Source organism: Macaca thibetana, chromosome 18, assembly GCF_024542745.1.
Source record: "Macaca thibetana thibetana isolate TM-01 chromosome 18, ASM2454274v1, whole genome shotgun sequence".
In the NCBI taxonomy this organism is placed as follows: Eukaryota; Metazoa; Chordata; class Mammalia; order Primates; family Cercopithecidae; genus Macaca; species Macaca thibetana.
In genome coordinates, this window is record NC_065595.1 from 59078722 (window position 1) to 59105944 (window position 27223).

Here is a 27223-nt window from a genome sequence, read left to right on the forward strand (position 1 = left end):
GGGGAAATGAATTTTATTTGACTTATTAGAAACTAGGAAGCAGCCGAGGCAACACGTGAAACCCCATCTGTACAAAAAAAAGTTAGCTGGGCATGGTGGCATGCGCCTGTAGTCCCAGTTTCTCGGCAGGGCTGAGGCAGGAGGATCACTTGAGCTTGGGAGGTTGACTTGAGCCCAGGAGGTTAAGGTGAGCCAAGATTGCACCACTGTCTGTGCGACAGAGCAGGACCCTGTTTCAGAAAAAAACAAAAAAAGCCCAAAAAACTATTTAGGAAGAAACCTCTTAATGCTTCAAGTGGAGCCTGGACTCTGGTTTAGAGCTAGGAAACTACTTCAGTTTCCTTCCAGAACTAAGGTACTGTTCCCTAAAGATGTGAAGAGAAAGCACGAGTTCTCTCCCCTGGTGTGTTGAGCCACGTTACAAGGCCAGGAAACTGCCAGAAACCTATCAGGAACTCAGCTGTATTTTGAGCTTTTAGTAATGCTAAAGAACAATGTGTGGGTTCTTGGCAGAGAAAAACTCAGTCCTTTTTTCCTGTATTATCCTTTTTAACTCCTTTGAATTAATTCACATCTGAGTGAATGATGTGTGGAGGGCACTACTCTCTGGGCTATGCCCTTCAAGTTTAGGAACAAAGTCTGAAAGAAATGAAAACTAAAAGATCTAAGTAACCATTAAAGCAATAAATCAATATTAAATATTTAACTAAATCATATGTTAGCTTTGCAACTTAGAAGTGGTCAGAATCGTTTGTTTTCATAGACAGGAAAGAGTTAAGATTTGACTTTTAAAATGAACATAGTCATCATGATTGGTAACAGTACAACTAAAGCAAGAGAAAGCTTAACATTTTTGTGAGGGATAATGAGTAGATCTTTTTTACTGAATTGGGATTTTTGTGGATAATGAGACTAGAAAAATACAATCAAGTCAAATTGTGATACTTTGATTTTGAATGCTATATGGACTTTATTCTTTCTGTTCTTTTACGGTTTTTTTTTTTTTTTTTGAGACGGAGTCTTGCTCTGTCGCCCAGGCTGGAGTGCAGTGGCTGGATCTCAGCTCACTGCAAGCTCCGCTTCCCGGGTTTACGCCATTCTCCTGCCTCAGCCTCCCGAGTAGCTGGGACTACAGGCGCCCGCCACCTCGCCCGGCTAGTTTTTTGTATTTTTAGTAGAGACGGGGTTTCACCATGTTAGCCAGGATGGTCTCGATCTCCTGACCTTGTGATCCGCCCATCTCGGCCTCCCAAAGTGCTGGGATTACAGGCTTGAGCCACCGCGCCCGGCCTTCTTTTACGTTTTGAAGAATCTTGAACATTTTGAATGATAAAAATTTAAATAATGTTAAAACAATATTTTGATGAAGTGTAGGGAGATAATTAATATTTCAATGGCGTATATAGAGAGTAGTATACATATTAGGTGTGTATAGTGCCGAATTACTGTGACATTGGTAGAAAAAGGAAAGAACATTGATGAGAAACTTTGGAGAAAGAGTCGGCAATACCAGGCACAGTGGCTTACGCCTGTAATCCCAGCACTTTGGGAGGCCGAGGTGGGTGGATCACTTGAGACCAGGAGATCGAGACCAACCTGACCAACGTGGTGAAACCCCATCACTACTAAAAATACAAAAATTAGCTGGGCGTGGTGGCACACGCCTGTAGTCCCAGTTACTCGGGAGGCTGAGGCAGGAGAATTGCTTGAGCCCAGGAGGCGGAAGTTGCAGTGAGCCGAGATCGCACCACTGTACTGCAGCCTGGGTAACAGAACGAGACTCCGTCTCAAGAAAAAAAAAAGAGAAAGAGTTGACAGATCTCTGATTGGCTACAGAGCTGTGCTATCCTGTGAAGTAGCCACTAGGCTACATGAAATTAAAAATGCTGTTCTTCAGTCATACTATCCAGTGCTTAAAAGCCACACATTTCTAGATGCTACTGTGTTATGTGGTGTATATATAGAATGTTTACATCATCACACAGATCGTTCTCTTGGATGGTGCTGCTACAGAAAGCTGATGAAAGTTACGTGTGATTAAATTTTTGATTTAGGGAAACCATGATCCAGTAACTCTTGCTTAACCTTTTATTTTTTTTTCTGTGAAATTTGAGTACATATAATTTAATTCTGTATACTTTTTCTTTATTTCTTTTCAGTATGATTAGGAAAAAGAGGAAACTGGGCATTAGAGAAAAGATAGTAGTAGAGCAGGATTAGAGTTTTTTTTTCTGATTTTTAAGTTTTATTTTTATTTTGAGTCAGGATCTTACTCTGTTGTTCAGGCCGGAGTGCAGTGGCACAATTATAGCTCACTGCAGCCTCAAACTCCTGGGCTCCAACAATCCTCCCACATCAGCCTCCTGAATATCCGGCACTACAGTTGTGTGCCACCATGCCTGGCTAATTTTTGTATTTTTTGTAGAGACAGAGTTTCACCATGTTGCCCAGACTGGTCTCGAACTCCTGAGCTCAAGCTATCTGCCCATCTTGAGTTCCCAAAGTGCTGGGATTATAGGTGTGAGCAACTGTGCCCAGCCTGTTTTATTTTTTTGAGACAGGGTTTTGCTGTGTTGCCCAGGCTGGAATGCAGTGGTGCTATCATAGCTCATTGTAACCTCAAACTCCTGGGCTGAATCTTCCTGTCTCAGCCTCCTGCATAGCTAGGACTATAGGCACAGGCCACCAGGCCTGGCTAATTTTTCTTTTTCCTTTTGGGACAGTGTCTTGCTCTGTCACCTAGGGTGTAGTGCAGGGGCACAATCTTGGCTCACTGCAGCCTCAACCTCCTGGGCTCAAGTGATCTTCCTGCCTCACCCTCCTGAGTAGCTGGCACTACAGGTGAGTGCCACCACACCTGGCTAATTTTTTGTAGAGATGGGGTTTGGTTTTGTTGCCTAGGGTGCTGAGATTGTGGGTATGAGCCACCACGCCTGGCCTAGACCTGTTTTAGATCCGCAACAAAATTGAGCAGATAGTACAGAGAGTTCCCATGTACTCCTTAATTCCACACATGCACAGACTCCCTCACTGTCAACATCCCTTATCATAGTGGTACATTTGTTATAATTTATGAACCTACATTGACACATCATTATTTCCCAGAGTATGTATTTCATATTAGGATTTTCTCGTATATTCTGTGGGTTTTGAGAAATGTATAATGACATGTATTCACCATTATGGTATCATGCAGAATAGTTCCACTGTGCTAAAAATTCTGCTTTGCTTATTTACCGCTTCTTCCTACCTTAACCCCTGCCAACCACTGGTCTTTTTAATGTCTCCATAGTTTTACCTTTTCTAGAATGTCAGAGTTGGAATAATATACCATGTAGCCTTTTCTGATGGGCTTTTTTCACTTAGTAATATGCACTTAAACATCTGCCATGTCTTTATTTAGTAAGTTAGTTAGTTTGAGATGAAGTCTTGCTCTGTCACACAGGCTGGAGTGCAGTGGCGTGATCTCTGCTCACTGCAACCTCCATTTCCCAGGTTCAAGTAGTTCTCCTGCTCAACCTCCCGAGTAACTGGGACTACAGGCATGTGCCACCACATCCGGCTAATTTTTTATTTTTTATTTTATTCTATTTATTTTTTTGAGATGGACTCTCACTCCTGTCCCCCAGACTGGAGTGCAGTGGCGTGATCTCTGCTCACTGCAACCTTCACCTCTCGGATTCAAGCAGTTCTCTGCCTCAGCCTCCTAAGTAGCTGTGACTGCAGTTGTGCGCCACCACTCCTGGCTAATTTTTGTATTTTTTGTAGAGACAGGGTTTCACCATGTTGGCCAGGCTAGTTTTGAACTTCTGACCTCAAATGATCTGCCCCCTCAGCCTCCCAAAGTGCTGGGATTCCAGGTGTGAGCCACCACGCCCGGCCTAATTTTTTATTTTAATTTTTTTAGTAGAGATGGAGTTTCACCGTGTTGGCCAGGCTGGTCTTGAACTCCTGACCTCAAGTGATCCACCTGCCTCGGGCTCCCAAATTGTTGGGATTACAGGCATGAGCCCCTGAGCTGGGCTCCCATGTCTTTTTATGGCTTTGAAAGCCCATTTCTTTTTAGCTCTGTGTGATATTCCGTTGTCTGGCTGTATCATAGTTTATCCATTCACCTACTGCAGGATATCTTGGTTGCTTCAAAGTCTGGCAATTATGAATAAAGCTGCTGTGTACAGGTTTTTGTGAGGACATGTTTTCAGCCCTTGATGGTAAATACCAAGAAGCTTGATTGCTGGATCGTATGGTAAGAGTGTGTTTAGTTTTGTAAGAAACTGCCAGGCTCTCTTCCAAAGTTGCTGTATTATTTTGCATTTCTACCAACAATTAATGAGAGTTTGCCTTACTTCATATCCTCACCAGCATTTGGTGTTATCAGTGTTCTGGGTTTTGGCCTTTCTAATAGGCTTGTAGTGGTAGGTTACTGTTTTAATTTGCATTTCCTATTAATATATGATACGGAATATTTTTCATGTGCTTATTTTCCATTTGTATATCTTCTTAGGTGAAATCCTTTGCCCATTTTTTATTTTATTTATTTTAATTTTAATTTTTTAATCAGGCTGTTCTCTTATTGAGTTTTAAGAGTTCTTTGGGTATTTTGGGTAACAGTTTTGTGTGTGTTTGTGTTTTTGTTTGTTTGTTTGTTTTTTGAGATGGAGTTTCATTCTTGTTGCCCAAGCTGGAGTGCAATGGTGCAATCTCAGCTCACTGCAACCTCCGCCTCTCGGGTTCAAGCGATTCTCCTGCCTCAGATTCCCGAGTAGCTGGGATTGCCAGCATTCCACCATGCCTAGCTAATTTTGTATTTTTAGTAGAGACAGGGTTTCTCCATGTTGGTCAGGCTGGTCTCGAACTCCTGACCTCAGGTGATTCACCCGCCTCAGCTTTCCAAAGTGCTGGGATTACAGGCGTGAGCCCCCGTGCCCACCAGGTTAACAGTTTTTAAATCAGATGTTTATTTTGTAAGTATTTTCTTCCAGCCTGTAGCTTGTCTTCTCATTCTCTTAACAGTATCTTTTTCAAAACAAAAAAATTTTTTTTTTTTAAATAAAAATAGAAATGGAGTGTTGCTGTGTCATCCTAGCTTGTTTCAAACTCCTGGGTGCAAGTGATCCACCTGCCTTGGCCTCCCAAAGTGCTGGATTACAAGCAAGAACCACCGTGCCCAGTCCAAAAAATACTTTTTATTATATGCTTTTTCTTTTTTGAGACAAAGTTGTGCTCTGTCACCCAGACTGGAATGCAGTGGTGTGATCAGTGCTCACTCTATCCTTGACCTCCTGGGCTCAAGCAATCATACTGTCTTATATCTTAGCCTTCCTAGTAGCTGGGACCACAAGGGTACACCACCGTGCTTGACTAATTTTTAAATTTTTTGTAGAGATGAAATTTCCCTATATTGCCCAGGTTGGTCACAAACTCCTGGGCTCAATCAGTTCTCTTGCCTCTGCCTCCCAATGTGTTGGGATTACAGGTGTGAGCCACCATGCCTGGCCAACGGTATCTTTTAAAGAGCAGACATTTTAAATTTTAATGGAGTCCAGTTTATCAGTTATTTCTGTCATGAATTGTGCCTTTGGTATACTTAAAATGTCATTGCCATACCCAAGGTCATCTAGTTTTTCTCCTTTGTTATCTTATATTTCTGCATTTTATGTTTAGATCCATTTTGAGTTAATTTTTGTGAGGGATGCAAGGTCTGTGTTTAGGTTACTTTTACATATAGATGTCCAGTTCAGCACCATTTGTTGGCTATCTTTTCTCCATTATATTGCCTTTGCTCTTATATCAAAGATCAGTTGACTATTTTTATGTGAGTCTATTTCTGGGCTCTCTGTCCTGTTTCATCGATCTGTTGTTTCACCAATACCACTGTATTAGTCCGTTCTTATGCTACTATAAAGAACTGCCTGAGACTGGGTAATTTATAAAGGAAAGAGGTTTAATTAACCCACAGTTCTGCATGGCTAGGAAGGCCTTAGGAAACTTACAATCATTGCAGAAGGGGAAGCAGATTTGTCCTTCTTCACATGGTGGCAGGAGAGAGAAGTGCCGAGCAAAGGGGGGAAACCTTCCCTTATAAAACCATCAGATCTTGTGAGAACTCACTATCTCAAGAACAGCAGCTTGGGGGTAACTACCCCCATGCTTGATAACTAGTCTTTTTTTTTTTTTTTTTTTTTTTTTGAGACGGAGTCTCACACTGTCACCCAGGCTGGAGTGCAGTGGCCGGATCTCAGCTCACTGCAAGCTCCGCCTCCCGGGTTCATGCCATTCTCCTGCCTCAGCCTCCCGAGTAGCTGGGACTACAGGCGTCCGCCACCTCGCCCGGCTAGTTTTTTGTATTTTTTTTTTTTTTTAGTAGAGACGGGGTTTCACCATGTTAACCAGGATGGTCTCGATCTCCTGACCTCGTGATCTGCCTGTCTCGGCCTCCCAAAGTGCTGGGATTACAGGCTTGAGCCACCGCGCCCGGCCGATAACTAGTCTTATAGTAAGTTTTGAAATTGGATAGTGTCAGTCCTCCAACTTTGTTGTTCTCCTTCAATTTTGTGTTGGCTATTCTAAGTCTTTTCCCTCTCAGTACAAATTTTAGAACTAGTTTGTCAATATCTACAAAATAGCTTGCTGGGATTTTTATTAGGATTGCATTGAATCTATAGATGAAATCAGGAAGAACTGACCTTTTAAGAATATTGAGTCTTCCTATCTGGTTTTGTAAATTTTTATTGTACGTTGGAGATTGTGTGTGAAGAAATAGTAGAGACTGAAGTAGATAGTATCCTTTCCCTTACCCATGAGCGCTTTCTCTTTTCTTTTGTCAGTTAACTATGGTGAGGGGCTGATTGCTTAGATCTAATTAAAAATTGAACTGGGTCAGGTCAGAGTTGGGTTTGAAACTTTAGTTTTCTGTTCTAGTATTAGGTGTCTCTCTGCAACTGAGATTGGGGATCTAAGCTCCACACAACCCTAAAACTCTCTATACCTTGCAGCCCAACTGTACAGTTGTCCCATGGGAGAGAGTTGGTAGATTATTATTGCTGTATTTGGAGTTTCTTCAGATTTCAGACTGCCATGCCAGGCCACATAATTCTGGTTGGTTTCTCTTCGTTCCAGCAAGAGACTCTTCTCCTTGTTCTCTGTCTGTTGCAGGCTTGCTTGTTCACCCATGCTTCCAGACTTGGTCAACATCTTATGGTTAAAAATGGCAACTGGTCTCTGCTCACTTAGGAAGGACTGGTTCATCTCTGAAAATCAGTTCATTTAGACATTTTGTTTCTACACCTTTTCAGTGTCTTTTAAAAAACACATGCTTTTTCTTTTTCTTTTTTTTGAGACGGAATCTCGCTCTGTCACCCAGGCTGGAGTGCAGTGGCACCGTCCTGGCTCACTGCAAGCTCCGCTTCCCGGGTTCACACCATTCTCCTGCCTCAGCCTCCCAAGTAGCTGGGACTACAGGTGCCCACCACCATGCCTGGCTAATTTTTTGTATTTTTAGTAGAGGTGGGGTTTCACTGTTTTCGCCAGGATGGTCTTGATCTCCTGACCTCGTGATCTGCCTGTCTCGGCCTCCCAAAGTGCTGGGATTACAGGCGTGAGCCACCGTGCCCAGCCAATACATGCTCTTTCATTTATTGGGTGTTTTCTTATTACAACAGATACAGTGATCTTTTGTGACCTCTTTTATCCTAATTGGGAGCAGAACTCCCAGAGATGTACATTGTGATAACATTTTTCAGTAATAGACTTGTTGGCTTTGTTTAATTTTGGCTGTAGAGGTTGAGTGGAATTTGGACCATGAGTCTTTTAAAGTCATAAGCAATACCGATGAACCCAATGTATTTGCTAAGTCCAAATGACCTTTGAGATGAGATTTACATCGAATAAAGTATTTCTTATATACTGGGATATTGTTGCTACCAGTTGAAAAGTGCTTAATATGTGAATCCTAATAAAGAGATTTTTAGGATTCTTTAATATTTGAAGATGACAGAAGAGAAAAAAGTATCGTAATTCTTCCCATTTGACTTTTTATTGGGTCTGACTCAGGCATATCTTGTGAGAAATATTCATGTAGTCGTAAGGTTTAGATGTTATAGTAGAAGTTCACTTAATCATCGTAATGGGAAAATTGGGTCAGTTAACTAAATAATATCTGATTATCTAAAAAGTTGATGACTGTTGGTTATTAACTGACCCATTTCTCCCAATTATGTTGACTAAGTTGCTGAGACTCTTTTCTTTGTTCTTTGCATGTTGCAGGCTTGCTTGTTCACCCATGCTTCCCAGACATAGTCAACATCTTAGGGTTAAAAATGGCTACTGGTCTCTGCTCACTTAGGAAGGGCTGGTTCATTTCTGAAAATCAGTTCATTTAGACATTTTGTTTCTATACCTTTTCAGTGTCTTTAAAAACACATGCTTTTTTATTTTTTATTTATTTTTATTTTTTTATTTTTATTTTTTTATTTTTTATTTTTTATTTTTTTTTGAGACGGAGTCTGGCTCTGTCGCCCGGGCTGGAGTGCAGTGGCCGGATCTCAGCTCACTGCAAGCTCCGCCCCCCGGGTTTACGCCATTCTCCTGCCTCAGCCTCCCGAGTAGCTGGGACTACAGGCGCCCGCCGCCTCGCCCGGCTAGTTTTTTGTATTTTTTGGTAGAGACGGGGTTTCACCGTGTTCGCCAGGATGGTCTCGATCTCCTGACCTAGTGATCCGCCCGTCTTGGCCTCCCAAAGTGCTGGGATTACAGGGTTGAGCCACTGCGCCCGGCCGCTTTTTTATTTATTGGGTGTTTTCTTACTACAATAGGCACAGTAATCTTTTTTGTGACCTTCTTTGTTTGTTTGTTTGTTTTTTGAGATGGAGTCTCTCTCTGTTGCCCAGGCTGGAGTGCAGTGGCATGATCTTGGCTCACTGCAGCCTCTGTCTCCTGGGTTCAAGCAGTTCTTGTGCCTCAGCCTCCCGAGTAGCTGGGATTACAGGCATGTGCCACCATGCCTAGCTAATTTTTGTATTTTTAGTAGAGACAGGGTTTCAGCACATTGGCGAGGCTGGCCTTGAACTCCTGACCTCAGGTAATCCACCTGCCTCGGCCTCCCAAAGTGCTGAGATCACAGGTGTGAGCCACCGTGCCCGGCCTTTGACCTTCTTTATCCTAGTTGGGAGCAGAACTCCCAAATACATACATTGAAACCAACCTGACCAACATGGTGAAACCCCATCTCTACTGAAAATACAAAAATTAACCGGGTGTGATGGTGTCTGCCTATAATCCCAGCTACTTGGGAGGCTGAGGCATGAGAATTGCTTGAATCCTGGAGGCGGAGATTGCAGTGAGCTGATATCGTGCCACTGCACTCCTGCCTGGGCAACAGAATGAGACTCTGTCTCAAAAAAAAAAAAAAAAAAAGTCTGGAGGTGTGTCATGGTCAGGGTGGTTCCATCTAGCAGTTCAATAATGTCATCATGAATGCTGGCCATTTCTCATTCAGCACTCTGCTGTTCTTAGTGTGTTGACTCTTGTGCTTCACGGTTGTTACATCATGGTCCTAAAGTAGATTTCTGCAGTCCAGATACCGTATTCAGGGTCAAAGCAGGAATGCTGGGTGAGATGGGTACTCAAATGGCATTTTGGGGTTTGTTTTCTTTTTAGAGATAGGGTCTCAAAAATTAGAGTGGGGTTTTATGTTAAGAAACAGCCTTTACAAACAAGTTGTATTAAATGATTCTACTTCTAGGACACTATCTTATGGAAATGCAGTTTTTGAGATCAAAGTACTGGAATTAATGGTTAAAAGACCCAGACACATTGATCCTTCAGAAAACTCTGTAGCTCTTAATAAGGAGGGAATAGATTTATATTTCTTTCCTTTTTTTTGTTTTTTCTAAGATACAGGGTCTTGCTCTGTTGGCCAGGCTGGAGTGCAGTGGTACAATGAGCTCACTGTTGCCTTGAACTCCTTGGCTCAGGGGATCCTCCTGCCTGAGTCTCCACAGTAGCTGGGACTACAAGCATGTGTCACCATGCCCAGCTGATTATTTTACCTTTTGTAGAGATAAGGTCTTGCTTTGTTGCCCAGGCTTGTCTCAAACTTCTGGCCTGCCTTGGCCTCCCAAAGCGCTGGGATTACAGGGGTGAGATACCATGCCTGGCCAATTTTTAAATTTTTAAATTTTTTTTGAGATGGATATTGCTATGTTGGCCTGGTGGTCTTGAAATTCCGGCTTCAAGCAGCCCTCCCACCTTGGCCTCCCAAAGTGCTGGGATTACAGTCATGATCCACCACCCTCCTCGCCTTTTTATTTTTGCTTTTTGAGACAGGGTCTTAACTTGGTCACCCAGGCTGGAGTGCAGTGGCGCAATCATGGCTCATTGCAGCCCAACTTCTCAGGCTCAAGCAATCCTCCTGCCTCAGCCTCCTGAGTAGCTGAGACTATAGGCATGTGCCGTCACACTCAGCTAATTTTTCTACTTTTTTGTAGAGACAGGGTCCCACTATGTTGCCCAGGCTTGTCTCATACTCCTGGGCTCAAGCAATTGTTTGGTCTGCCAAAGTGTTGAGATCACAGGCATGAATCACTGTGCCTGGCCTGCCTCTATTTTTTAGTTCTTAGCATTCCCACCACCAAGAATGCCATCCCATTTTTATACATGCCTTTCAATCCCAGGGAAATACCTTCTTTTCTTTTTTTCTTTTTTTTTTTTGAGACGGAATCTCGCTCTGTTGCCCAGGCTGGAGTGCAGTGGCACAATCTCAGCTCACTGCAAGCTCCACCTCCCGGGTTCACACCATTCTCCTGCCTCAGCCTCCCGAGTAGCTGGGACTACAGGCGCCCGCCACCACACTCGGCTAATTTTTTGTATTTTTAGTAGAGATGGGATTTCACTGTGTTAGCCAGTATGGTCTGGATCTCCTGACCTCGTGATCCGCCTGCCTTAGCCTCCCAAAGTCTTGGGATTACAGGCATGAGCCACTGCGCCCAGCCGGAAATACATTCTTTTCTATGAACATTTTTCTTTTATTCCTCTCTTATCCCCATAAGAGTTTTCTCTATCCTCTTAAAACTTATTTTAACACTTTGCTTACGTTATTTTGCCTTTTCTTATAGGTTCCTGCTTCAATTTGATAGTTGTTTCTTTGAGAATTAAGAAATATATTAAATATACGTATTGATAGACTGATTTTCGATTCAGGAACGTTGAAGTATAATGAATAAAGCTTATTTTAGAATCAAGAAAAACTTCTTTCAAGCGTATACTTCATTGCACTTTGTATTAAAGACATTTGTATACTATAGTTTCTCCTATTAGATTTATAAGATTCTTGAGGTCAGTGTGGCATAGTAGAAAAGAAAGCTTAAACTATAGAGATGTGGTTTCCTAATGAGCCATTTACTAGTTGTATGACCATAGCATATTAACTCTTTTTCTCTTTAGTTTTTTTTTTCAAATCTGTAAGCAATGACAGCAATATCTTATGTGATAATTTTTTCTGAGGCTTATTTATTTCTTAAATGTTTATTAACTGTCAACCTTGTTTTTAAAAATTATTATAAAGATCTTTTATGTAAGTTCACAGATCAGTGCGAGGGACAATGGGTAAACATTTAAATAGTGTGGAAAATGCTACAGTAGTATTTTAGGATATACAGGGTACTATATAGAGCATAGAGCAAGGACGTATGACAAAGATTGGAAAAGTCAGGTTAGCACTTAATAAATTCAGAAAGGGTAAGTAGGAGTCCCTTGAGCTCAGAAGGGTATAGAGCAAAGGCATATCAGGCCAAGAGAGCAGCATGTGAAAGGTCAGACAAATATTTCATTATGATTTGTGACTGTGTTGTATTGGAAAAGCTGCAAGAGATAAGGCTGAAAGAGGTAGATGGGGGACCAGATCATGAATGACCTTGTAAGGCATGAAGGCATTGAAGATTTAAAAACCTAAACCAGCCAGGCACGATGGCTCACACCTTTAATCCTGGCACTTTGGGAGGCCAGGGCGGGAGGATCACTTGAGCTCAGGAGTTTGAGAGGAGCCTGGGCAACATGGCAAAACCCTGTCTCTACAAAAAATAGAAAAATCACCTGGGTGTTGGGGTGCATGCCTGAGGTCCCAGCTACTTGGGAGGCTGACTTGGGAGAGTTGCTTGAGCCTAGGAGGTTGAGGCTGCATTGAGGCATGATTGCACCACTGCACTCCAGCCAGGGCAACAGAGTGAGACCCTGTCTCAAAACCAAAACCAAAATCTGCTAAACCAACTAAAATGCTTAGTTGCTGTAATAATCAGAACTGTTATTTATTGAGTACATATTATTGTGCTAGGCCCAATGGTCAACATTTTATAGTGTTTTCTCATTTAGCTTCTCAGTAGTTTTCTGTTTTTTGTTTTGTTTTGTTTTGTTTTTATTTGTTTTTGGTGGTTTTGGTTAGAGCAAGGTTTCACCATGCTGCTCTTAACAGGCTGGTCTAGAGCTCCTGGGCTCAAGTGATCCTCCTTCCTCCACCTCTCAAAGTGTGGATTATAGGTGTGAGCCACTGCACCAGGCCTGTTTTTATATCTATTTTATAGGTGAGGAAACCAAGTTTTAGAGAGGTTAAGTAATATGCCCAAAGCATTGCAGCTAGTGAGTAGCAGAGTTTGCATTCGAATCTTAGGTTTTTCTGATTTTTGAAATTCTCCTTACCACTATACTATACTGCTAAGATCAATGGTTTGTATACATGGTAGGTAGTCAGCACATATTTATTGAATTGAGAGAATTTTTCCATGTGTATGTCACTTTCAAACTAGTAGTAATATCTAAGACTTTTCAGCACTTTGAAGTTCTATATGGCCATATGGATTAGGCACACATCTTTACCAGTATTGTTTTTTTTTGTTTTTGAGATGGAGTTTCGCTCTTGTCACCCAGGCTGGAGTGCAGTGGCGTGATCTCTGCTCACTGCAACCTCCATCTCCTGGGTTCAAGCAATCCTTCTGCCTCGGCCCCCTGAGTAGCTGGGATTACAGGCATGTGCCACATGCTTGGCTAATTTTTTGTATTTTTAGTAGACACAGGGTTTTGCCATGTTGGCCAGGCTGGTCTCAAACTCCTGACCTCAGGAGATCCACCCGCCTCGGCCTCCCAAAGTGCTGGGATTAAAGGCGTGAGCCACCGTGCCCGGCCTCAACTTAACTTTTTAAATTACTATTGAAATGCCTATTTTTCTAATTCCTTTAGTAATTTTTTGTTTTGTTTTGTTTTGTTTTGTTTTGTTTTGAGGCAGTGTCTTGCTCTGTCACCCAGGCTGGAGTGCAATGGCGTGATCTTGGCTCACTGCAACCTCTGCCTCCCAGGTTCAGGGGATTCTCCTGCCTCAGCCCCCTGAGTAGCTGGGATTACAGGTGCCTGCCACCAAGCCTGGCTAATTTTTGTATTTTTAGTAGAGACAGGGTTTCGCCATGTTGGCCAGGCTGGTCTCGAACTCCTGACCTCAGGCGATCCTCCCACCTTGGCCTCCCAAAGTGCTGGGATTACAGGCATGAGCCACTGCGCCTGGCTGGCCAGTAATTTTTTTTTTTTGAGATGGAGTCTTGCTCTGTCCCCCAGGCTGGAGTGCAGTGGCACGATCTTGGCTCACTGCAAGCTCCGCCTCCCGGGTTCACGCCATTCTCCCTCCTCAGCTTCCCGAGTAGCTGGGACTACAGGTGCCCACCACCACACCTGGCTAATTTTTTGTATTTTTAGTAGAGACGGGGTTTCACCGTGTTAGCCAGGATGGTCTCGATCTCCTGACCTCGTGATCCGCCTGCCTCAGCCTCCCAAAGTGCTGGGATTACAGGCGTGAGCCACCGCACCCGGCCTTTATTTTTTACTACTAAATAAATGATGCTTGAACAAACCTTGGGCCATTGGTACAGTTTCGACAATAGGCAATTTGAATTTTCCAAAACAGGTTTAATGCAGTACACACACACACAGACACACACACACACACGCACAGAGTAATGAACTCCTTTGTACTGATCACCTGCCTTCAACAATTCATGGATAATCATCTTCATCTAACTTTCCCAATTATTTTGAAGTAAACTCAGGCATCGTGTTATTACTTTAGTATGTATTTCTAAATATGTATTTTTTTCCTTTTTTTTTTTTTTTCTTTTGAGATGGAGTTTCACTCTTGTTTGCCCAAGCTGGAGTTCAGTGGCGTGATCTTGGCTCACTGCAGCCTCCACCTCCTGGGTTCAAGTGATTCTCCTGCCTCAGCTGGGATTACAGGTGCATGCTACCATGCCTGGCTAGGTTTTTTTTTTTTTTTTTTTTTTTTTAATATATTTTTAGTAGAACATGCCTGGCTAGGTTTTTTTTTTTTTTTTTTTTTTTTTTTTTTTTTTTTTTTTTTTAAATATATTTTTAGTAGAACATGCCTGGCTAGGTTTTTTTTTTTAAATATATTTTTAGTAGAAACGAGATTTCACCAGATTAGGCAGGCTGGTCTCAAACTGACTTCAGGTGATCCGCCCGCCTCGGCCCCGCAAAGTGCTGGAATTATAGGTGTGAGCCACCATGTCCCACCTCTAAATATTTATTTCTTAAAGATGAAGATTACTCCTGTTTTGTTTTGTTTTGAGATGGAGTCTCGCTCTGTCACCCAGGCTGGAGTGCAGTGGTGCTATCTTGGCTCACTGCAACCTCTGCCTCCCAGATTCAAGCAATTCTCCTGCCTCAGCCTCCCTAGTAGCTGGGACTACAGGCACGCACCACCATGCCCAGCTAATTTTTTTGTATTTTTAGTAGAGACAGGGTTTCACTGTGTTAGCCAGGATGGTCTCGAGCTATTGATCTCGTGATCCGCTTTCCTCAGCCTCTCAAAGTGCTGGGATTACAGGTGTGAGCCACTGTGCCTGGCCAAAGATTATTCCTTTTTTAAACATAAAAGTACCTTAAATAATATAACTACACATTCAATAAATGAATTAATTATTGAAATCAAGTTTTCCATCAGAGTTAAAAGCTTCCCAAATAGCTCATGATTTCCTATGTTTCTTATTTGTTTGAATTAGGGTTTATATATTACATTGGTTGGTATGTCCCTTTAGTATCGTTTAATCCCTAGGTTCTCCCTGGATCTGTTTTTTTCCCTTGTAATATTTGTTTATTTTTTGAAAAGCTGGTTGTTGGTTTTATTTCTTCAAATATTCCTTCAAATGTATATTCTCATTCAACCTTTTTATGAAATTGTGATTAATATGAACTTTTAAAGTTGGAGTATTATTTATACAATTAAATCTACACATCTTAAGTGTTTGGTTTGAATTTTGATCATTGTATATACGTGGTATCTACCACTCAGTATATTTTGTTTCTAATTGTAATCCTTTTTTTTGATGGAAAAAGGAGAAATCCATTCTTTAGACTGTACAGTTTAGAGTAACTACAATAGCAAGGAGAAAAGAATAATAATTTATTAATCCCAGCACTTTGGGTGGCTGAGTGGGTGGATCACCTGAGGTCGGGAGTTTGAGACCAGTCTGACCAACATGGAAAAACCCTGTTTCTACTAAAAATACAAAAAAATTAGCTGGGCACATGTCTGTAATCCCAACTACTCGGGAGACTGAGGCAGGAGAATCACTTGAACCCAGGAGGCGGAGGTTGCAGTGAGCTGAGATTGCGCCATTGCACTCTAGCCTGGGCAACAAGAATGAAACTCTGTCTCAAAATAATAATAATAATAATAGTAATAATTTCTTGCTATTAGAAATACAAATTAGGAATATAAAGTTTTCTGCTTTTCGTGAAGTAGCCAAATGGATGAAGTAAGAAAAAAATGGGTTTTGGAAAATACTACTTGTTAGCAGAGGGTTATGTGTAACGTACTAGTGCTGAAATATGTTGGAGCTAAAGGTCAGAAGTGTAAGTGCACTGCATTGGAATTTATATCTTTGTAGAAACATTGTGGCTATTTGGTTATTCTTCTAAATTGCATGCACTCTTTCCTGAACCCTGCATTTCTGTCCCTTAATTTTAAGCATTGGATGGACTTTACAACCTCTAAGTTTCTCTGAAGTAAGGAAGGTCATGTGGTTATTGCTGACTAGCAGTAAACTGTAGTTGAGGCATAGATATGTCTTGAGTATGTTATTTGAACAAATATTAGCTAACTTGTTTCTTTCATCTTTTGTTTGTCTATGATTTGAATTTATTCCTGTATTTAACCTTGGGAACATTTATTGATTGACTGTTTTGTTAGATTAGTGCATTGATCTTAGTTTGATACTAGTAAGAAAGGAGAATGGAAGTTACTAAGAATTACTGAGTGGCTACTTTTTGAGCAGTTGTCTCAAATATAGCACGCTCGTACCTGTCCAAGTGATGGAGGTGATGATAGCCATTTTTTAGAATGCTTAGGTCAGGAAACAGAATCAGAGTTCTGGTGATTTGCCTAAGGCCATGCATCTAGTAACTACCAAGAACAAGGATCTAAACCCTGAACTTTTACTCTAGAATTACTTAAAAGTTTTCACTAAAATGTGCTTTCTTAGCTTGGCATGGTGGTGCATGCCTGTAGTCCCAGTTACTTGGGAGGCTGAAGCAAGAGGATTGCTTGAGCCCAGGAGCTTTTGAAGCTGCTGTGAGCTGTGATCTTGCCACTGCACTCCAGCCTGGGTGACAGAGTGAGACTCTGTCTCAAATAGGTAAATTACATTAATAAATAAAACTTGCTGTTTTCATGCACATTAGAAACCTAAGCAGTACTAAGTATCCCTTTGCAGTCTTAGCTTCTTAGATTAAAGGGCTTTTATTTAGTACATGAAAAAAACGGTACTATTTAAAACGTAAAATTTTATCAAATTGAATTGTGATAAAAATGTCAGCATGAACATACAAGTCTGAAGTTGTTTCAAGAGAAAATTTTGCACTTCAAATTAGTAAAGCAAAATAATTTGTATAATGTCTATAATGCAATATAATGACATGAAACCCGTATTACTGTTTTTAAAGGCATTTAATAGGAAAATAGTTTATGGAAGTGTCTTTAGATAATTCAGTTCAGGAAGAATGGTTTTCTTATAACTTGAGGTTACTTAAGTTTTTAGGTCTTTTCGTTGTTTTAAAGTGAAAATCTCTTTTCATTTTATTAAAAATAGGTTCATAAATTTAAAAGCTTTTTCATAAAGTAGCATTACTAATAGAAATTTGTTTTTAAAGAGGTGATATCTTGTAAGTCTTCTCAAAATTGTTTACCTATATTCAGATCTGTATATGATTCAGATTTTTTCTTTCTGTCTTTTTTTTTTTTTTTTTTTTTTTTGGAAACAGTGTCTCGCTCTGTCACCCAGGCTGGAGTGCAGTGGCGCGATCTCAGCTCACTGCAACCTCCACCTCCCGGGTTCAAGCGATTGCTGCATCAGCCTCCTGAGTAGCCGGAACTACAGGCGCGTGCCACCACACCCGCCTAAAACTACAATAATTTTTTGTCTTTTAGTAGCTATGGGGTTTCCAGAATGGTCTTGATCTCCTGACCTCGTGATCCGCCCTCCTTCCAAAGTGCTGGGATTACAGGCATGAGCCATCACACTCGGCCCTAAGTTTCTTTTTTAAAACCTTATTTAGGTTGAAGAACTACAGATTTAGTTTCTTAGATGAAAAAAGGACTTCTGTGGCTATTTCTTCTCTTTTCTTTTCAAATCTTGAGAACATGTTACCAATGATAATTAATTTTAATCATCTGAATTTAACTTTTCTGTTGGGTACTCTATTATGTAAACAAGTTTTGGATTTTAAATCTTCTAATTTAAGTTGTTACATATACCAAGCTTATTAACTAGAATTTTTGTTCCCAACAATGATCTTTCTACCCTCCCCTCTCCAAAAAATTCTTGATGGTTTAAGAAAATGAATCTGCTTTCATACTTGCCATAGTATATTTTTAAAGAAATCTAGTTGCCATTTTCTTGGTTTCATTGAGCTTTTGTGTTCTTAGAAGAAACATCAGAAAAAATATGGTGGTTTTCTCTACTGGAAGTATAAATGGCTTCTGGAAAGGCCTTTTTATGTAAAGTTGGTTGGGTTAAGACAACTGGAACAACTAGTTAAGCTCATTCCTTCTGTACTTATTTTGAACTTCAAAGCTCCTAGTTTTAACCTCTGGTTCAGTCCCATCTTACTAGATTTAAGTGGCTTTTGTTTTGTTTGTTTTTTTTATGCAGGTTCTGCTCATTAATCACCACGAGTGTGGATCTGAAGAAGAGTTTATTACCTCTCTTTTTTTGAGTATGTTTAACTTCAGATACACACAACGTAGCTTCTCCTTCCCTATTAGATTCTTAGAAGGTAGTTATATTTTTTATAGTCTCCTTCTTGTGGCTTTGGTAGTTGTGATCAATAAGCATAAAACTATTCCTTTCATACTGGGCTACTGCATGCAAATCAGTTCATTTAAAACCTCCTGGAGGTCTTTGGCATGCCAGACATAAAACTTTGAGTGTTTGTTTGTGGAGGTAACCATGTTCCAATGAAATATAAGAGTTTAATTCTTTTATCAAGCATCTGGGAGAATTATAGTTTCTGGGAATTACTGACTTTAAGGGGCTTGCTTTTGGTGTGTGGCTTTCAAAATTAATTTAAAATGGGAAATGATAAATTAGAAATACTCCTGTGGTGTTAGTTGTATCTCTGAATGAGTAGTAGAGAGAAATTAGCTTGCCTTGTACCTATTGTATGCTTAACAAAATAGCCTATTTATCATGCTTTATTAAGCATTAATGAGCATATATTTTTCATGTTTGCAATTTTTAGACAAATTGATGTACTTTTTCTCTTGTACATGGATATGATGAATAAAATATACATAAAATTGATACTTTACATATATATATGTATATATCTAGGGCTGGAAGAAAGAAAGAATTCTGGCGGAATACCCTGATGGCAGGATAATAATGGTTCTTCCTGAAGACCCAAAGTATGCCCTGAAAAAGGTAAATTTCTAGTGAAACTTCATGCAGAGTGGATATCATTTTGCAATTAATTTTTTTTTTTTTTCTGAGACAGAATCTTGCTCTGTCGCTCAGGTTGGAGTGCAGTGGCATGATCTTGGCTCACTGCAACCTCTGCCTCCCGGGTTCAAGCGATTCTCCTGCCTCCGCCTCCTGAGTAACTGGGACTATAGGCGTGTGCCACCACACCCAGCTAACTTTTGTATTTTTAGTAGAGACAAGGTTTCACCAAATTGGCCAGGCTGGTCTTGAACTCCTGACCTCATGATCTGCCTGTCTTGGCCTCCCAAAGTGCTGGGATTACAGGCATGAACCACTGTGCCTGGCCCATTTTGCAGTTAATTTTAAGAGGATAACAGATTGTTGGCATAGTGTATTTAAACATCTATTCTGAAAGCAAGAAATAAGCATTTAAAGGGTATAACCCAATTCAAAAATTATGTTGAAGTTTATAGTGTGTCTAGTATATGAATTCTAAATGAATTGAGTACTGTCCAGTATTATTACTAAATTGTCCTCTATTAGTAGTAGTTAATAATTTGAGTGCCAAAGTAGACATGCTTATCTTCTGTTAAGTGAGCGATGCCAACTAAATGATTTCACGATCTAGAAATAAAAACTTAATTATAATAATTTGGAAAATCAATAAAATGTAAAGTTTCATTCTAAGGGAAAATTTCTAAATAAAAGCTTATTGCAGAAGGGGATTGCTAAGTAGGTCATAGTAAACCTGAAATTAAACATGACTTAATCTTACAATATTTTTAAGAGATAAGGCTATATTCCAGTTTATAAATATAATGGAGAAACATAAAAGTTTATCTTATCTAGTGTGAGGCAAGTGTTAGTCAGACTTAGAGTTCCATATACTTCAAGTATTCAGAGAGTTTATTGTGTTGAGAAATGAACTAGAGAGATAATGAACCCTGGAACCATTTTATTATGTAGATTATTAAAAAAATCAGGAACCATAAGGTAAACTTATTTTTAAATAAGTTTAATATGTTCATTGCACTTTCAAATAATATACTCAGTATGTTTTTCTTCAACCTCTGGATGCTTTTTCAGAAGAAATACCTCATAATGTAAGCAATGGGTTCAGTTGCGTATCTGAAAAACGAATAATTACACTAGAGTTTGTCCCAAATGTCTGGAAACATGAGAAAAACAGTTTATTATACTTTTTTTTAGATTAGCAATTGGACTTCTTTAAACTTAAGAATACTTCACCTGGAAAGATGGTTGAAGGAAAATACTTTGCACCTGTTATTTGAAAGTTTAGCTAATAGTCTATTTAAAATATGTAGTGGGCCGGGCGCGGTGGCTCAAGCCTGTAATCCCAGCACTTTGGGAGGCCGAGACAGGCGGATCACAAGGTCAGGAGATCCAGACCATCCTGGCTAACACCGTGAAACCCCGTCTCTACTAAAAAATACAAAAAACTAGCCGGGCGAGGTGGCGGGCGCCTGTAGTCCCAGCTACTGGGAAGGCTGAGGCGGGAGAATGGCGTGAACCCGGGAGGTGGAGCTTGCAGTGAGCTAAGATCCGGCCACTGCACTCCAGCCTGGGCAACAGAGCGAGACTCCGTCTCAAAAAAAATAAAAAAATAAAATAAAATAAAATATGTAAGTTTATCTTCTGGTTCTTCAGATACTCTGTTTATCTGAATGGACAATCTTAGATACCTAAATAAGCTTTCATATTACTGCTGCCTAACAGAATAGACAATAGTATTTACAGTGACATGTAAATATGCCCAACCTGTCTTGTATTTGAAACATTGATTCTTGCACAATAGTAAATTCTTGTTGAGTTAATGTGGGATCAGTGATTAACCACAGTGGACCCACAAACAGTGTAGTAGTTATGGGTGCCGGCTTCTCATGCAGCCAAAAATCCAACTCTAACTTTTTTTTTTTTTTTAAAGTGACAGGGTCTCACTGTGTTGCCCAGGCTGGTCTTGAACTCCTGGTCGCAAGGGATTCTCCTGCTTCAGACTCCCAAAGTGCTGGGATTATAGGCGTGAGCTACCCTGCCCAGCCCAAGTACAACTTTCGATTCCCCCAGAACTTAACTACTGATAGCCTACTGTTGACTGGTAACCTTATTGATAACATAAATAATTGATTAAACCCGTACTTAAACTAGTATCTACGTATACTCTCTGCATTCATGACATACCTAACATTTTCTCGATTTTTTTTTTTTTTTTTTGATGTTTCTAGGCTACATGGTTCATCTGCTAGTGTTTTGTTTTGTTTTGTTTTGTTTTTGAGACAGAGTCTCGCTCTGTCGCCGGGGCTGGAGTGCAGTGGCGCCATCTAGGCTCACTGCAAGCTCCACCTCCCGGGTTCACGCCACTCTCCTGCCTCAGCCTCCCGAGTAGCTGGGACTATAGGCGCCTGCCACCATGCCCAGCTAACTTTTTTGTATTTTTAATAGAGACGGGGTTTCACCATCTCTACTCGAGGCCAGAATGGTCTTGATCTCCTGACCTCGTGATCCGCCCGCCTCGGCCTCCCGAAGTGCTGGGATTACAGGCATGAGCCACCGCGTCCGGCTGCTAGTTTTTTCATATTGTCGCAATTCTCCAAAAAATTTTCCAATATATTTATTGAAAAAACCCTACATATAAGTGGACCCACTCAGTTCAAACTTTTGTTGTTCAAGGGTCAACTTAAATGAAAATTAAATTAAGGAATTTTTGAAATTCCAGCTGTTCACATTTGGAAATGCACACTGGGAACTTTTGCTACACTACCATATGTGGCAACCAGACTTTTCTTAGAAGAAACCCTCAGTAGATGCTACTTTCCTCATTTTAGTTTATCTGAACAAAATCTTAGTAACCCATAATAGGTTAAAAATTAAAATCTAGGGAATTGTGAATCACTTGTCTTTAGGAATTAGGAGTTGTAGGATGCTGTCTCAGGATTAGGAGGACTTGAGTCTTCATCACTGAGTAAGGGATTTGCTGCATGGTATTCTGCATGCCAGAGGTATGAATATTTAACCCTCTTAAGGATTATTTGCATTTTAAACTTAATAACATAAATGAGTGTTATTGGACTCTATTATTTTATTATTATTTTTTTATGAGAATTCCACTCTTGTCACCCAGGCCGAAGTGCAGTGGTACAATCATAGCTCACTGTAACCTCAAACTCCTGAGACCAAAGTGACCCTCCTGCCCCAGCCTCCTGAGAAGCTGGGACTACTGGCAAGTGCCACCACATCTGGCTAATAAAACAATTTTGTAAAGATGTGTTTTGCTGTGTTGCCCATGCTGGCCTTGAACTCCTCTAGCCTCAGCCTCTTAAAGTGCTGGGATTGTAGGCATCAGCCACTGTTCTCTGGCTTTTGTTTGCAGTATCTTTTAACTGGGGAAGGAACTAATGTTTGAGTACCTACAGAGGTCTTACTTTTGATTGCCTGCCAACAGTTTGAGCTTATCATGTTTGACTTTGGTCACTTAGGAGGTAAACTGTAAGAAGCATGGTTTGATGCCATAGTAACATTTTGGATTCACATGTGACTCTGCTCCTTGATTTTCTAGATGTCTAATATCTGACATGGGAAAGTGGTTTAACTTTTGAGTTTTATTTCTTCCATGTGTAAAGTAAGGAACCTCCAAGAAATGTGGGATTGAAGTGAAATGTTTGTAAAGTGCTTTGAATAATGCCTGGCCTGTAAGTGGTTGATAGGAAGTAAATATGAGTTCCTTTTCTCTATACTCACTTTCGTTTTACTGATGAGAGTACTAATTAAGGGTTGGGAAGAAAAGTGGCTTGCCTGGCTAAGATTCCAGTGAAGTTCTCTTCCATTCACAAATTAGATACTTCTAATATGAAGTCTTAATGTTTCTAATAATCTATTGTAGGAGCTCTCACCCCATCCCTCTTGTTCTCTAGACTGTTGGGTTTGGCATCACCCTCCAGTTCTTCCTTCATTTTGCAAAGTGTTTCTTGGGGTTAAAAAACAGTTATTGATCAGTACAGTCCTTCAAAAGAACTCTTTTTTTTTTTTATTATTTTTTTTGAGATGGAGTTTCTCTCTGTCACCCAGGCTGGAGTACAATGGCGTGATCTCAGCTCACTGCAACCTCCGCCTTCCAGGTTCAAGGGTTTCTCCTGTCTCAGCCTCCGAAGTAGCTGGGATTACAGGCACACACTGCTGCGCCTGGCTAATTTTTTTATATTTTAGTAGAGACGGGGTTTCACCATGTTGCCCAGGCTGGTGGTGAACTCCTGAGTTCAAGCAATCCATCCGCCTTGGCCTCCCAAAGTGTTAGGATTACAGGTGTGAGCCACCATGCCCATCCAAAAGAACTCTTTAGAGGATGCCCTGCTTGGAATAAAGTCTATCTACTGAACTGAAATAGTGTGTTTTTACATGTATATATAATGTTTTCATTTAAAAATAATTCTTGTTCTTTATTTGGCAGGTTGACGAGATTAGAGAGATGGTTGACAATGATTTAGGTTTTCAACAGGCTCCACTAATGTGCTATTCCAGAACTAAAACACTTCTCTTCATTTCCAATGACAAAAAAGTAGTTGGGTGCCTAATTGCGGAACATATCCAATGGGTAAGTGATTTTTAAAGAATATTCTTAAGTAATTTGGTGTTTAATGAGTTTACGACGTAATCCCAAATAACATAAATCCTGATGAATTTGTCTCCATTTTATGTAAGGAACAGTTTTAATGCAAGAATTCCCATGTGTGAGTCTTTACCATAGTGGAGTAATGGTTATACATGGGAATTCATTTCTCAAGTCAGTAAGGTAAAAATTCTGTAGAATGAGAATACCATCAGACCGGCGCAGTGGCTCACGCCGGTAATCCCAGATTATGAAGGCCAGGGTGGGCGGATCACGAGGTCAGGAGTTCGAGACCAGCCTTGCCAACATGATGAAACCTGGTCTCTACCGAAAATACAAAAATTAGCTGGGCGTGGTGGCTCACACCTGTAATCCCAGCACTCTGGGAGGCCAGGGTGGGAGGATCACAAGTTCAGGAGTTCGAGATCATCCTGGCTAATACGGTGAAACCCCATCTCTACTAAAAATACAAAAAATGAGCCGGGCATGGTGGCATGTGCCTATAGTCCCAGCTACTGGGGAGGCTGAGGCAGGAGAATTGCTTGAACCCAGGAGGCAGAGGTTGCAGTGAGCCAAGATTGTGCCACTGCACTCCAGCCTGGGTGACACATCGAGACCTGGTCTCAAAAAGAAAAAGAAAAAAATAGCCGGGCGTGTGCGCCTGTAATCCCAGCTACTCAGGAGGCTGAGGCAGGAGAATCGCTTGAACCCGGGAGGTGGAGGTTGCAGTGAGCCAAGGTCTCACCATTGCACTCCAGCCTGGGTGACAGAGTGAGACTCCATCCCTCTCCCCCGCCCCCGCCCCCGCCCCCCCAAAAAATCAGAATACTATCCAAGTTTATTTTGGAAGTTTCCATGTTAGATACCAATGTAATGTCTTTCTCAATTAGTCCCTCTAGCACTGCAGTAAGTCAAGACTAGGCAAACTAGAGTGGGCAAAGTCCAACTTGTTTTTGTAAATAAAATTTTATTGTTGCCCACCCACACCCATTTGGCTCACATATTTATGGCTACTTTTGTACCACAAAGGCAGAGTTGAATAGTTGCAGCAGAGACCAGGTGGGCTGCGGTGCCTAAAATATTTACTATCTGTGCCTTTATAAAAGGCCCACACCGCCGGGCATGGTGGCTCACACCTATAATCCCAGCAATTTGGGAGGCTGAGGTGGGCAGATCAGAAGGTCAGGAGTTTGAGACCAGCCTGGCCAACATGGTGAAACCCTGTCTCTACTAAAAATACAAAAATTAGCCAGATGTGGTGGTGTGTGCCTGTAATCCCAGTTACTCGTGAGGCTGAGGCAGGAGAATTGCTTGAACCTGGGAGGCAGAGGCTGCAGTGAGCTGAAGTTCGTGCACTGAACCCAGCCTGGACAACAGAGCAATACTCCATCTCAAAAAACAAACAAACAAACAAAAAAGGCCCACGCCTGGAACAGATCACCACTTCCTTTGTTGAACTCTAAATGAGTAGTTATCTTGTGTTTAGTAGCCTATTTGTACAAAAAACAAACAGTGGAATCATGTATATTTATATTATGAGTGTTAGTAGAAACTGCTGAGACCATCCTAAGAGAACAGAAGCTTCTGGACTCCCTAATCTCACTTTGAGGCAGACCTGAATTCTGTCTTTTTCCTGCTAAGTTCTTGCTCATGAACTCAGTGTGCATTGTGTGTGACTACTGTTCAGATAGTGTCTTTTAGCATATTAACTAGTTTATGCCAAAGGTTACAACAATTTTTTGAGTTCTTGCATGGGTGAAAAATAAGACCTTGGCGATGACCTTGAGCAGTAGGATATAAATAACTCCCACATGCTTAGTGTTCCGTTATTGGAACACTAAGCATAAGTGGGTTAATAGCTGCTTGCACAGATGTATGCTTGGTCATAAAATTTTCTAAAAAAGTGAAAAGTCAAAGCAAGTTTGCAGGAGTTTATATATGTTAAGCTACATGTTTTAAAAATTCAGCTGGGTGTGGTGGCACCTGTAGTCCCAGTTACTTGGGAGGCTTAGATAGGAGGACTGCTTGAGTCCAGGAGTTTGAGGCTGTAGGGTGCTATGTTTGTGTCTGTGAATAGCCACTGCACTCCAGCATGGGCAACATAGCCAGACTCTGTCTCTTTAGAAAAAATAATAAATGAGTAAATAAATATTCAGCCTGAAATTATTGTATAGTGCTTATGAACCTTGCTATAATAACAAAATTAAGTAATTAACTGATAGGGTAGTTTGTGGAAATTAATTTGATATAAATTGACTAACTCATAGAAGTTTGCCATACTGCAATTGAGTTAATTTTACATAGTTCAGACTATTGTGTTTTTAAGTTTCTATTCCACCTAGATCCATAAATGACTTATAGCAGTGTTTAGACTAGAAGGATAACTATGTAATGTTTGTTAGGGTTGTTTTTGCTGACTCTTAACTGTGTTGTCTGTTTGCTTTTAAGTTTTATATCTTGTGCCATCAGAAGGCCAGTCATGGCTGGGCACGGTGGCTCACACCTGTAATCCAGGAGTTTAAGAGCAGCCTGGCCAACATGGTGAAACCCCATCTCTACTAAAAATACAAAACTAAAAATACAAAACATGGTTACTCGGGAGGCTGAGGCACGAGACTCTCTTGAACCCAGGAGGCAGAGGTTGCAGTGAGCTGAGATTGCACCACTGTACTGGGTGACAGAAGAAACTCTGTCTCAGAAAAAAAAAAAAAAAAAAAAAAAACAGTTGTGTTATATTTTGGCAGCTAGACTGGCAGAGATACTTTAAATTTTCTTTTCTTTTCCCATAAAGATAGCCACCATAAAAGCGATGTATGCTCTTTAAGGTACTTTTTTGAAAAAAGAGATTGCAGTGTGATGAAATGGCTTTTTAAATTATTGATTTGTCTGCTATCCCTAGTCTCAGTTCTTGTACAACTGTGAAATCTAGAACTGTGACAGCAATCACAGAAACAGTTATTACTGCTGTGTTCTTAACATGTACTTTTGCTGGTTCTTGGAGTGTGAGAGGTGGAGAGAACTAATGTTCAGTTCCTATTGGGGGGCTCCTCATGATGGCAAAGGACTTTGTATGTATTTGGGTTTAATCTCTCAAAATGAGAGTTGATGGATATCTCCAGTGAGGAACCCGAAGGTTAGAGAAATTGTAACTTACTTTCATGGTCATACAACTAGTAAGTGAACTGGAACAGAATGCAGATCGAGGTTGTCTGTTTCCTAAAAATGAGAGTGAAAACATAAGTAACCCCATAGTTTTTTAAGCCAGTCAAATGTCATAACCTCCTCAACCAGATCAGTATTAGTTGCTAATTAATAGTCTCACTTAAAAATTTTCCCCATTTTTGACACTTGTAGGGCTACAGAGTTATAGAAGAGAAACTTCCAGTTATCAGGTCAGAAGAAGAAAAAGTCAGATTTGAAAGGCAAAAAGCCTGGTGCTGCTCAACATTACCAGAGCCTGCAATCTGTGGGATCAGTCGAATATGGGTATTCAGCATGATGCGTCGGAAGAAAATTGCTTCTCGCATGATTGAATGCCTAAGGTAACTTGAATGTAATCCTTCAAGTCATTTTTAGTAGTTTAGGACTTAGGCAGAGCTTTAGTATAAAGATTGGCATTTAATTAACG

General features: G+C 40.7%; 2 protein-coding genes across 9 annotated transcripts in view; one reads left to right on the forward strand and one right to left on the reverse strand.

Annotated features, from left to right (window-relative positions):
• The window catches only part of SNRPD1 (small nuclear ribonucleoprotein D1 polypeptide), a 340677-nt gene that overhangs the window by 70172 nt on the left and 243282 nt on the right, over positions 1–27223 (reverse strand). The gene's annotated exons all lie outside the window — the stretch shown is intronic.
• ESCO1 (establishment of sister chromatid cohesion N-acetyltransferase 1) overlaps positions 1–27223 on the forward strand; it is a 76026-nt gene that overhangs the window by 45716 nt on the left and 3087 nt on the right. For 4 of the 6 annotated variants that reach the window (XM_050767633.1, XM_050767636.1, XM_050767634.1 and 1 more), the window contains exons 9-11: positions 18885–18974; positions 23437–23580; positions 26950–27137. In XM_050767633.1, the coding sequence (XP_050623590.1) occupies positions 18885–18974; positions 23437–23580; positions 26950–27137 (422 nt within the window). Of the gene's footprint in view, positions 1–18203; positions 18328–18884; positions 18975–23436; positions 23581–26949; positions 27138–27223 lie in introns of those variants that run through there. The other 2 variants (XR_007721238.1, XM_050767637.1) reach the window with 2 other exon arrangements.